The sequence below is a fragment of the Protopterus annectens genome, chromosome 1.part1 (assembly GCF_019279795.1).
Source record: "Protopterus annectens isolate FY-2018-M chromosome 1.part1, PAN1.0, whole genome shotgun sequence".
Lineage (NCBI taxonomy): Eukaryota > Metazoa > Chordata > Ceratodontiformes > Protopteridae > Protopterus > Protopterus annectens.
Window position 1 is genome coordinate 1,243,224,536 of NC_056726.1, and position 12,935 is coordinate 1,243,237,470.

Sequence of the window (12,935 nt, forward strand, 5' to 3'; positions counted from 1 at the left end):
TTCTCCCAGCTGACAAAGACAGAGAGACTATGGAAAGGTTGGGCAAAAATATATATACTTTGGCTACTTTGGCCTTCAGAGCTACAAACTACCAGACCCACATGATCAAGTATACTTTGTCCCCCTTAGAATCTGCCACCAAACATCTGGTAGATATTCCAGACTCCCCTGCCAAAGCATCACTGTCATCTCTCCTGGCTGTCTCCTCCTAGGTCATCAGACACTCTTCAAGTGTAGCTACGATGCTGCTGAATCCACTGCCAGGTCAGCAGCATCAGCATCTGCCTTACGCAGATACTCCTGTCTTCGCCTACACCCCCCTGAAAGATGATTTCAAGGCAAAGCTCAATGATGCTTCTTTGAATAATGCTGCACTCTTTGGTTCTAAGGCAGCATACCTTTTCAAATTCCTGCAACAAAAAGGAAAAGAAATGCAGGACCTGAAACATTTACTGGTTTCACCTATCCCTAAGTTTCACAGAAACTATCCTGCCAAAACCCAGTTTATTAGAAAGCACTCCCGCCCTGCTCCTCCTTCCTGGCATCGTAAGCCCACAAGGAAACAACCCCTCTCCAGCTAGAGCATCCCCCTTCCTCTAGCCAGAGGACCCCCTTTCAGGACAGGGCAGGTAGTATCTGATTACCTGCCACCACCCCCCTTCTGTACCACTGTCCGCTTGCCTCTCTCACTGTCTCCCTGTTTGGACCCATCTCACCTCAGACAAGTGAGTCCTGTCTATACTTCAGAACTGTTACTTTATGTTCAGGATCTCTTCTCCCATAGGGCGTGGCATTCCTCGACTACCTGCTCAGCAACTGGAGCACAATGTCTCTTGTGACTGGTAGTCCAGACCATGCAGATCAGGGTACCATAGAGACAGTCCCTTATACCGCAAAAGGAATAGGATTCTACTGAAGGCTCTTCCTGGTCCCTAGGAAGGACGGATCCTGGAGACCCATTCTAGACCTCTCCTATCTCAACCTTTTTCTAAAGGTCCCTACCTTCAAAATGCTAACTCTGCCAGCCCTTTTCCCTCTCATTATGCCACAAGGATTCCTGGATACTTTTGATATAAAGGATACTTACCTCTACATCCCAATCAAGCCCTCCCACAAAAATACTTGAGATTCTTGGTGGGTTCCTCACACGTGCAATTCTCTGCCTTGCCCTTTGGACTCTCCACTGCACCCAGAGTCTTCACCAAATGCCTGGCACCTGTGGTGGCTTACTGCAGGACAAAGGGAATACAGCTATTCCCCTACCTGGATGAGATGCTGATCCAGGCTGCCAGCCAAGAAACTCTCTAAGGGCACATCCAGTTCATGGTGACTCTCTCTCTGGGATTTGAGATAAACCTACCAAAATCCCATCTTCAGCCAACTCAAGACATTGTATTCCTTGGTGCAGGATCCACTCAGATCTCATGGAGGCTTACCTACTCCGCCAAAAGTAAGTTCATTGTCATAACACCTTCTCCTGGTCCTTCATTACACAGAGTTGACTGCAAAGCAGTACCTCAAACTTCTGAGCTACATGGCAGCCCCCATACCCATGCTTCCTTTAGCAAGATTGCACATGAGAAAGCTACAGTGGTACCTTCAGTCAATCTGGAAGCAACACGACCAGCATCTGGAGCACAATGTGCCCCTTCGTCCCTGCCTGAAAAAGGAAATACTATGGTGGATGGCTCAGGTAAATCACAACCCGGGCCTTCCTCTCCAACCTCCTCAACCCACTGAGGTCATGCAAACAGATGCCTCAGACCTGGGGTGAGGAGCCACCCTTGACCACAGACAGGTGCAGGGCCTATGGTCCCAGCATCTCAAATCAGAACACATCAATGCCAGAGAGATGAGGGCAATCCTTCTAGCCCTCCAGGCATTTCTCCCTTTCTTACAAAAGGGGCCACTTCTAATGTACACAGACAGCATCACTCTACTGTGGTATATCAATAAGCAGGGGGGACCAAGTCCTACTTGCTCTGCAGACTAGCCCTTTTGGTTTGGGAATTGGCCACCTCACAGGGAATCACCTTGGAGGTGATCTACATTCCCTCTCTCCACAACACACAGGCAGATTATTTGAGCAGAACCAGCACAAACAACTATGAATAGATGCTTCACAGAGATGCCTTCCTGGACCTGGTCCACAAGTGTGGTATACCTCAAATAAACCTGTTTGCCTCCACCATCAACAGGCAACATCATAGCTTTTGCAACAGGACACCAGAACCACAGGCACTGGCAACAGATGCCTTCTCAATTTCCTGGAAGGGGAAATATCTATATGCATTCCCCCCTTCCCACTCATTCAAAAGATCCTGCTAAACATTCAGCAGGAGAACCCAAAAATCTTGCTGGTGACTCCCTACTGGCTCAGACAGCACTGGTTCCCCTTACTCCTTCACTTAGCCAAGGGCAATCACCACAAGTTAACCCCCAAAGCAGACCTTCTCACACAGAACAAGGAGTCACTAATCCATCCACAGTGGTAGCTTCTGCACCCTACCCTGTGGCTGATAGGATTCTGATCCCATTCAAACACCTTTACAATGAGGACATGCTCAATGTCCTGCAGGAGGCCACGAAATCAGATACAAGGACATCATATCTTTCAAAGTGGAAACGTTTCACTATGTGGTGTCCTAAAAGACAGCTGGATCCACTTCTCAACGCACCCCCTCTAGTGCTGTCCTGTTTACGTGAGCTACTACAGACTGGATTGGCTTATTCTTCCATCAAATCCCATCTGTCTACTATTTCTGCTTGCCTGCCTTTAGATCCCCCATTAGCATCCACGCTTCTTTCCAAACTCTTCCTCAAAGGGGTACTTCACCTTAGGTCCCCCCAGAAACCCACCTCCCCCACCTTGGGACCTTAACTACGTGCTCAAGAAGCTTATGCTACCGTCCTCTGAGCCAGCTGATAAAGCTTCATTAAAGCATTTAACCTGGAAAACTGTTCTGTTAGTGGCCCTAACGTCAGCTAGAAGAGTATCTGAACTCCAAGCCCTTATGGCTATTCCTCCATTCTTCATTTTTCACAAGGACAGGGCCACCCTCAGGACTAACATGTCCTTCATGCCCAAGGTAGTTAATGACCTGTCCCTCAATCCGGCCATACACCTACCTGTCTTTTTCCCAAACCCTCAAGGAGAAGTGAGAGAGTGCTGCATTCCCTGGATATACACAGACAAATAAGATTCTACCTGCACAACACCAAGCCTATCAGAATGGCTGACCAACGTTTTGTATCCTTTCTCCCCAGAGTCCTGGGGAATGCGGTGTCCAAGCAGATTATTTCTACTTGGATCTCCAAGGCCATCACCTTCTGTCACCAATTCCATGGCAAGTCTCTGCAGGGTAAAATTAAGGCTCATTCCACAAGAGCAATGACCTCTTCAGGGACCATCTTCAAGGGCCTGGATACCTCTAGTATCCTGGAAGCTGCTACTTGGTCTTCGGTCCACACCTTCACCAAACACTACAAGCTTGACCACATCTCCAGATCTAGGGCAGGGTTTGCCAGGGCTATCCTTCATGGATTCCTGGAGTCTGCCTCTAGACCACCACCCCTATCTCAGTGAGCTTTGGCACTCACCCATATGCAGAATACTGCAACATGGAAATAGAAGGACATAGGAAAGTTGTGTAAAATCTTACCATAACCATAGATGTCCTTCTCTTCCATGTTGCAATATTCCTTCCCTCCCTCTTTCCTCTCCTGTCAGCTAATGACTTCCCTTCCTGGATGGCAATGATATGGCATTGCCTTTATAGGACTGGCTCCGACTGGGGCTTCGGTTTTGAGGGCTGGTGCGTACCAACGTCACCTTTATGGTCCATGAAATCTCACCTACGTCAGACGTCTCATGCACCACAGCGGGACTGAAAGTTTTTGGATACTGGCCGCATGTATGTGAGACTGAAGAGTAAACCCATATGCAGAATACAGCAACATGGAAGAGAAGGACATCTATGATTATGGTAAGATTTTACACAACTTTTCTTTATGTGGGGGGTACATAAACTTGGGCATGAGTTGTTGAGCATTTACAAGTTTCCTGTCTCTAATAGTGACATAGGTGCTAGACCAGGGATACGTTTGAAATTACCCATCCACTGATCCAACATTCGCACATCATTAATGTCAAAGTATGATCATTTTGAGTGTGTGTGTGTGTGTGTGTGTGTGTGTGTGTGTGTGTGTGTGAGAGAGAGATGAGAAAACTTCAGCCTGATGTCTACACTGAAAGTTAATTGACAAAATTCAAAAAAGGATTCTGAACATTGTCTTCCAAACAGTTAATGGGTCATCCTTCTGTAGAACACTTTTACCCAAATGTGCCCTGCCAAAGCAGCTTTTCTTTCTCATAGTAAGTTTACATACGTCACCTATATCAGTCAAGACTTACCCATGAGTCTGTTTGCAACAGTTGCATGTAAACAGTGCACCTTTTCAATAACCATCAACTTTTTGTTGCAACCAGTCCAGTCCACCATTTTCTCCTTCACCAAGTCCAGAAAGTCATTGCTTTCTTCTTCCACTGATAATCTAAGAAGCCATAAATGTTGTCATCCAGCTTTACCTTCTATGTTTACCAGCTGTCACTCGGTATATGTTTCAGTTAATCTAGCTCTAATTTTACTGTAGCTCTTTTGCACATGCAACATTCTCCTGCTGTTTTAAGTAGTAAGTTGTTTCAGCTTCATCTACTTCCAGTTGTCTTTTTTTTTGTATGTACTTGTTGGTAAGCAGTCTCAACTAATGGAGAGTAACTTTTAAAGCTGTTGTAATCTCCATAAACCCAGTCTCAGAAGCACTCATTGTCTTGACCGTCACTTGTTTAGGCACGACCAAAATCAAAGGTCATCCCTGCTAGCAACTACTGCCACCACAGATGTCTTGATTGCAAGTATTTCTGAAACTTTAAAAATTCATAGTACTGCCTCAGAATTCGCTAAATTTACTAGTATGTTTAGCTCACTATATTAAAATAAAATATACTTAAAATGCAAGATAACAAACACAACTGTGGAAGACACCACCACCTCACTGAAACACTGCAAAATTGCCACATATTCTGTTTGCTTTATCTACAGATATGATTGAGGTGTCAGTCAGTCAAAGCACAATATGCTGAAGAGCACAGCGATAATCATGATTTCCCATAGGAAATCATCACTGGTGTGATTTCTAAGTGTCACTACCGCCGATGCCTCTTTTTTTGGGAGAGTTCTTCCTCCTTCTAGTTGGTGCAATTGTGGAGTTGGTGTATATAAGTCTGGGATCGGACGTGCCCCAAATTGTAAGAAAAAAAAATTCTTGCAGCTTAATTTTTCACCCTTCAGAGTTTCAGGCATTGCCTTTTGGCATTTTGGTGTCTGCCATTCTGATGTTCTAGGTTCTATAGTAGAACCATGATATTTACTGTTCCACACAGCAGAAAATAAGTTTTGTTTTCTTGGCAGAATATTAGCAGCTTGAGCAAATGTTTGGGCTGGACTTAGGAGTTCCAGTGATTACACAAGGGAACCACTCTCATTTCACATGGTCATACTTTTCATTGCAGTACTTTTCAGTATGCTAATTATAAATCAAACTGTCTATTTTTCTGTATCTGTTTGACTGGCTCTATAGTTATCTGAAATTAACTGGTGTAGATGACCGATCAAACATGACCAGTTTCAGCCTCAGCCAGGGAAGGTACTGTGGACTTTGAATTGAGGTTGCATATTGGAGCAGCTTTTTTCATTTCAGGTCAAGAAAGCAGAAAGCATATACTGGTCCTCCCAATTTATAGGTATTTGAAGTTAAATGGTCAAGTCACTGAAGAGAGCTTTGTACTGGTCTCGCCTCAACATAGCTCCTAGGATTCCATTCCTTTGTTATAGCTGTTTTGAAAAAAAGAATGCATTTCAGATACGAAAGCTGTGAAACATTAACAAATTCAAACAATAAAAATTAAGTGCTTTTGCTGTTGTGTTTAGTTTAGGAACAATGTTCTGTTGTGTACTGCCTCTGTCCTTCCAGAGTCTCCTCATTAATTTGTTTTTTGTTAATGTGGTTTGTTTGTTTTCATTCATTTTCAGTTATGAGCAGCACTTCATCATCCTCCTCATCTGCTAAACTTACTAGGATTAGATCATTCCTGAAGCCAAAGTCAAAACCAGGTATGTTAGCTAGTGAGGTTAATTGTTGCTTGCATATGAACAAAAAGGAATGTGTGAAATATTACATTTAAACAGGCATTCAGAAATGCATTCCATATGCTTGGACTTGATTTTACTATGCAGTGACTTGTAACACATGGATGCATGCATGTAGTTAAAAATACAATAACTTGGGATGTTTCTTGCAGCAGATCATACTTTGGTAATCTCCCTACTATAGGATTGGAATCTGGCATCAGATTTTCATCGTTCCCTGGCAGCATTACCCCTGACATTATCAGACCTCACATTATGTCATATTCTCATTCTGCATGCTTTTTTGTCTCACTATCACCAGAGTTAGACTTGCAGTTTAATGATTTCCACTGTCGCTGTACATCTGAATTCACAGAGTATACTTTATTAATTCTGCCAAAGTTTTGATGTTGGCTTCTCATCCTCTGTGCCAAACCATTCTACTGTGAGTCTGAACTAAAGTTTCCACCTGTAAACTTTTGCATACCTCTCAACTGTAAAGATTTTTGCCTCATATTTTTAGTCTGTTTTTCATAAAATTGTGTTTTTCTGGCAAATTAGTGGCAAATCATTAAAGACTGAAGTTAGAAAATAATGACAGACATTTCAGTTTCAGATTTCATACCCTTCAGAAAATTCAAAGGTCCATAGGTAGGTACTTGGCTATCTGCCCAAAGGCATTTATAAGCCTATACAGAATGTGTTGGCTTTCGCCGCCCCCTTAGATTAGTTCCCTGTGCCTCGGTCCAGCAGAGCTACTGAAGTGAAGCCCGGGGTAAATTTTCTGTTTCCCATCCACTCGACAAGGTTTCTCTTGAAGAGTGTTAGTGAGGAGCTCTTCCTAATGTACATTGGAATCTTGTTCAGAGCATGGGAAGTCCCTGGGACAAGAATCTGTCCCACCAGCACGTCCTATGTATTGTTGTGGTGAGGTTTAGATCCCTAGAGCGTGTGGCTCGAGGGGATATGGTTTTCTTTAGGTGGATCATGTCCATCTATTCTGAGTTGGACATGGCATTGCATGTCAGGCAGAGATCACTTAGAGGTCTAACTAAGTAGGCAGTATGCAACCGAGTACAGCTGGAGTTTCTTCACTCGAGTTGCATAGGGCATCTGTTTGCGGCCAGTGCCTCTTGGTGGGATACTTCTGTGGTCTTTCCAGCTGTTGCAGGTGTCTTGTAAGGTACATCCCAAATGGGGCATTGTACTCTATGATGGGTCTGATGAGTGATGCGTAGAGGGGCACATTGACCTCTCTTGATCTGGATGCAAACCCTTTTGTGATTAGGTGGGCCACATAGAAGGATTTTCTAACCACTTTGGCAATGTGATTATCAAAGGAGAGATTACTATCTACTTGGGTCCCCAGATCCCTTATTATGTCTTCCGTATTTAGGGGGCTACCTCCTATGTGGTAGTTTGGAAAAAACAAAGTACCCACAAAGGGAGTGACTATGCACTTTTTAGCATTTAGCTTGAAGCCATAGTTTTGACACCAGACATATGTCTCAGTGAGACCCTTTTGGAGGATGTCTGTGGCAGCCGGAGAGTCAATTATAGCCCCTAGTTTGCAGTCGTCTGCGAACATGGTCAGCCATAGTCCTCCTGTGCTTGCCTGTACCCCTGAGAAAGAACATGCCGGAGGGATAGATTCCTGTCCCAGAGACTACCCATACTCTGGAATAAACTACCTATCTATATCAAACAAAACTCCTCATTAGCACTCTTCAAGAAAAATCTTGATGATTGGATGGGAAATAGGAAATTCACCCCAGGGATCACCTCTGTGGCTCTGCTCGACAGTGGCACAGGAAAATAATTTTCTTGGGTGGCAAAAGCCAGGGTACCTTTTTGGCTGGGCTTGTATAGGCCCAAGGGCTGATAGCCTAGTACCTACCTATGAACCTATGAGAAGTGTATGCCAAACAGGAGGGGTCCTAGGACTTAGCCCTGGGGAACGCCACTTGTAACCGGTTTAGAGTCAGACCTAGCTCCCGCAACTCTAAGTGAGCCAGTTGGCTACCCATCTCTTGATCTAGGGGTTTATGTTCAAGCTGGTGAGCTTGTCTATAATACCAGAATGGGGAATGGTGTCGAAGGCCTTTGCGAGGTCTAGGTAGGCTGTGTGGGCCACCTTTCCCTCATCTATAGCCTTGGTAACTGTTTCAAAGAAGTCCACCAGGTTTAGGAGGCATGATCTGCCCTTAACAAAGCCGAGCTGGGTAGGGTCCAGTGTTTGGAGGTTCCCAATGTCTCTGTTAATGAGATCCATGATGATGTGCTCCATAGCCTTGCAGACCAAGCTAGTCAGGCTTATAGGGCGATAATTCCCGGGGTCTGTTGTGGCTTCACCTTTGTGGAGTGGAATAACCGTTGCAGTGCGCCACTCTGTGGGGACGTGGCCTGTGGAGAGGCTGAGTTTGAACAATGTGTTTAGGTGAGGGGTTTGTTCATCTTTGAGCTCGTGTAGGACGCAGCCTGGGACACCATCCGGCCCCTTAATGCTGTGTTTTTAGCTTTGGAGAGGGCTGTTTTAACCTGAGTGTCTGTGATTTCAGGGGCTCTACATTCTTCTGGTATGGTTATGGGCCCTTTTGGGGGTGAGAGGAGGGTGACGTTTGCACTGAATCTGTCTGCCAGCATGTTGACGATATCGGTTGGTTCAGTGTATTTTGTGCCATTCTGCACTAGCTCCGAACAGATCTGAGAATTGCCACTTAGATTCTTGACATAACTAAAGAATGCCTTGTGGTTTTCTTAGGAGTCCTTGGCAATTTTTCTTTTGAAGCTAGCCTTGGATGATTTTATGAGGGATCGTAGTTTCTTGCTGATACTGATCAGGGATGTCTTCCCTTATTGGGATTTTACTCATTTCTGTATTAGTTTACTCCTTCTATTGTATGGCTTGTATATGGCAGGTGTCCCCCAGACTGGTTTCCTTTTCTTGGAGGAGTGAGTCCTGGTTTTGCTTAGGATAGCACGATCCATGCATGCTAATGCAAAACCTGTTCTATCAACTTGCTAAGTTTGTAAGAGCACTATTTAAAATTTGTCCCTTTTTTGGGCCTTTGTGCCACTTTTATTTATGGCTTTGTCCAGAATTCTTGCTCTAAGAGGTTGAGGTATAAGTATCTTTCTAGCCAGCACATGAGAGTACAAAATACCCACAAACAGTGCATTTGCTATTTAGATGGGCCAGCATAACATTACATATTGTCTGTCTTGCAAAAATTTTGACCTGGCTACACCTAAAGTCTATCCACAGTGGGAAGGCAAAAAGAATCATCCAGCACTACTACCTACTTTGTCAGTCTGTAGGAGGAAGGAATAAACAGTGGTGGTACAACCCCTAAGATGCAATAACAGCATATAGGGAAAAAGAAACCTCAAAATTGCTTCTACTAAAGGTGAGAAAAGTGGTGACCATCATTTAATTTTCTGCTTTAGTAAATTTAAGGACTTTACTCTGTCTTTCTGACACAAGCATGATAGTGAGAATCTTAATTACTAATTAGTGATGTTTCCAAAGTCTGAGACTGCCTCTGTTTGTTCATTTTTATTTTTAGTTAAATATTGAAGCAGTAAACACTATTAGAGTATAAAATTATAAAATTAATTTAGCAAACACAGCTAAGGATAAGCATAAGGCTTTCTTCAGCTACATCCGATGACTAAAAGGTAGGATCCAAATGTGTTCTGACCTAGTGACAAATGATATCACACATGCTGATCCTGCAGCAATTGATAACCTACTAGCAGAAAGGTTTGGCTAAAACTTCTTCCCTTTATCTCCTTCAAACATATCACAAACCATACCATCAACAGCTCCCCCGCTCTATATATCTAAAGAACAGGTGATCAAAGCTCTGTCTGAGGCAAAAACACAACGTGTCTGGGTCCTGATGTCATCCCAGTCTGCATTCTAAGCAAACTAAAACAGGAATTAGCAACCCCCTTAGGCACCCTATTGAACCACAGCCTGAATAAAGATTTGTCCTGACTGAATGGAAAAGCATGACCATCATCTCCCTTCACAAGGGCAGCTTAGCAACAGATCTGGGAAATTATAGACCTATAAGCCTGACCAGCCTTATCTGCAGGGACATGGAATGTATAATCATGGGCTTCATAAATAAGGATATAGGTGACCTGCAAACCCTTGATCCAACTCAGATTGGCTTTGTAAAAGGTTGATCATGCCTGTTAAACCTAGTAGACTCCATCTACTGTTTGAGACTTAGGGTATACCACAAGGATTACTTTTTTTTTTTTTGGCTAAAGAATTAACACACAACAATCATTCCTGATGAAAGGTGAGGTAATATTGAGTATCATCAGCATAGTAGTATTGGACCAAACCTCTCTATCAAACTAGATCCCTCAGAGGTAGCATAAAGAAGGTGAACAGTACTAGGTCCGTAATCTAACCTTGTGGTGGTCTGCAATCCAGAGAGTAGGAAGCAGAAGTGTTAATACCAGTAAAGTAGAGAGTCACTGGATATGTCCCAGCAGGTGAGAGGCAAATGAGTCAAGAATTGTAAAGGAGAGACCACAGTAGGAGTGCAGACGCTCGATACACATCCTATGATACACCACATCAGATGCTTAAGAAATATCAGGCAGGACCAGCAGAGTATAAAGCCATTGATCTTTAGTTATTAGGAGATCATTAACTAACCTAATGAGGATAGTCTTACTATAATGATGAGTGCAGAAACTGGCCTGGAAAAAGGCAAGCTAGAAACAGCATGCAATATGAGGATTATTGTTTACCAAAGACAGTTTTGTAAAGATGATGATAATTAAGGCCTCCTTCAGCAGATATGACAAAAATACTAGACCTCAAAGAGGCTACCATTTCTTCCTCAGTTAATAGCCACCACCTATGTGCATTCATTTCTCCTCTCAGTATGCTCAATGTTTAAAGTGTTATAGTTGTTTATGTACATATGTATGTACTTCCTTTGATCACTGTTGCAGTATTCCAGACCATTGGGTTGTCTTGTGAAATAACCTGGACATCCAGCTGAGGTGCTAAAGTCAAAACCTGCCATAGGACCATATGTCTGATGTATGACCAAAGCCAGCAAATGTTAAGGTTCATAAGTGGACATGAGTGTAAATCCTCTGACTATCTTGTTGCCAATCTGTATGCAGTTCTCACACCAATTTTCTGCTCTACAAGTGATTGTTGGCCTTCAGTGATTCAGATAAGTGCCCATTGGGGAACCTTTCTTTTTATTTCTCTTTGCATTGCTGATGTCCTTCAAGAATGCAACTGCAGTCCTGACATATGGGTTGTCCTGCCTCAGGCAGCCCTTCGGTCGGCCGGATTCCAAAGTCTGGGTCCGGCGTCGGCTGACGTCGCCTCCTCCCCGACGTCAGAGCAGCTGGGGTATAAAAGCATCAGCCGACACCATCTTCTCCAGTCTTTCTTGCCACGCGGTGCCCGAAGCAGAAGCAGTTCGCAAGTGCCGGTCGGCCAGCTCCTGTGTTTTCAGATACCGAAGTCATCAAAAAGCTAAGTACCCCATTGGGGAACCTTTTCTTGCCTCAGCCAATGTCAGATAAAAGTGCAAAAGTTAATAATTGCTTGTCTTGTGGTAAACAAATACCTCATAAGGATTTCCATTCTTACTGCCTTCCCTGCTTCGGCCCAGACCACGACGTCTCGGCCTGTGCTGCCTGTGCTTGCTTCAATAAGCGCACACTTAGGCGCCGGGCAGAATTTGCTGAAGACTTTTTTGGGGAAAATTACTCCTATATCATGCCGTCGGAACTACCGACAGCACATATTTCCAAAAAACGGAAGGACCGGGACTGACATTCTCGACCCGCGACTTCCACCGACACCACGCTAAAGCCTACCGCGAGTGCATCTGTCTCTTCGGAGGCGGTAATTCAACCGCTCCAGACCGACGACACCGCTTTACCGCACACTTCGGTCCCGGAGGCTACCCCGGTGCCGGTTGTTGATTTTACTCCTGAAACCGAAGCACAAGATTTGCCTGACACCATACCGGTGGACAAAGTTACTCCAGCACGTGGGGCAGCTAGGCCTCCTGTGTGTATGTCCATCAAGGCCTACACACATGCTAAGGCTGCCAGCCAGGCTAAGTCTCACCCTCCTAAATCTTTTTCGCAGGGTCCCACTTCTGATAAACAGATCATGACTTTAGCTGCATATCTAATTTCTTTAATCAGGGGCTCTCAGGCTCATCCAGACAGAGGTTCTCAGTCGCCTTCAGACAAAAGGCCTAGGGTTGAGCAGACAGATACCCTTTCCTCAGATGAAGCCTCTGGTGAGTCAGTCCATTCAGATTCCCAGGAAGACTCCTTCCTGGCGTACGAGGATTCTGATGCTGATGAATCCATTCCCTCTGCCTCTCCTCCTGAAGATATTTATTTCGGGGAAATTCTCCACTCCATGAGAGAGCATTTTCAGTGGCAGGGCCAGGATTTCTCCGACTCCAGGAAAAGGCTTCGGACTTTCCTTAAGTTACCCCAGCACAGGCCTTTAGCTATACCCCCAGTGTTAGATGTATTGGATGATGTGTACTCAGACTCCAGTACTTCTCCTGATTCTCTCCCTCCTGCTCCTGTCAATCCAGACAGATATTACAGGGTTCCTGAAACTCATAAACATCTCTTTAAGGCCCATTCTGTTGATCTAGAAACTATTTCTCAGGGGCCCAAAGGAGTGGCCACTTCCACGGCAAAAGTCCTTTGCCCGCAGACAGGGAATCT

General features: G+C 44.4%; 1 protein-coding gene across 1 annotated transcript in view; it reads left to right on the plus strand.

Moving 5' to 3' along the window:
* Positions 1-12,935, plus strand: part of LOC122815957 (zinc finger protein 436-like) — a 340,690-nt gene that overhangs the window by 187,442 nt on the left and 140,313 nt on the right. The window contains exon 5 of the mRNA XM_044088843.1: positions 6,093-6,173. Coding sequence (XP_043944778.1) covers positions 6,093-6,173 — 81 coding nt within the window. The remainder of the gene's footprint in view (positions 1-6,092; positions 6,174-12,935) is intronic.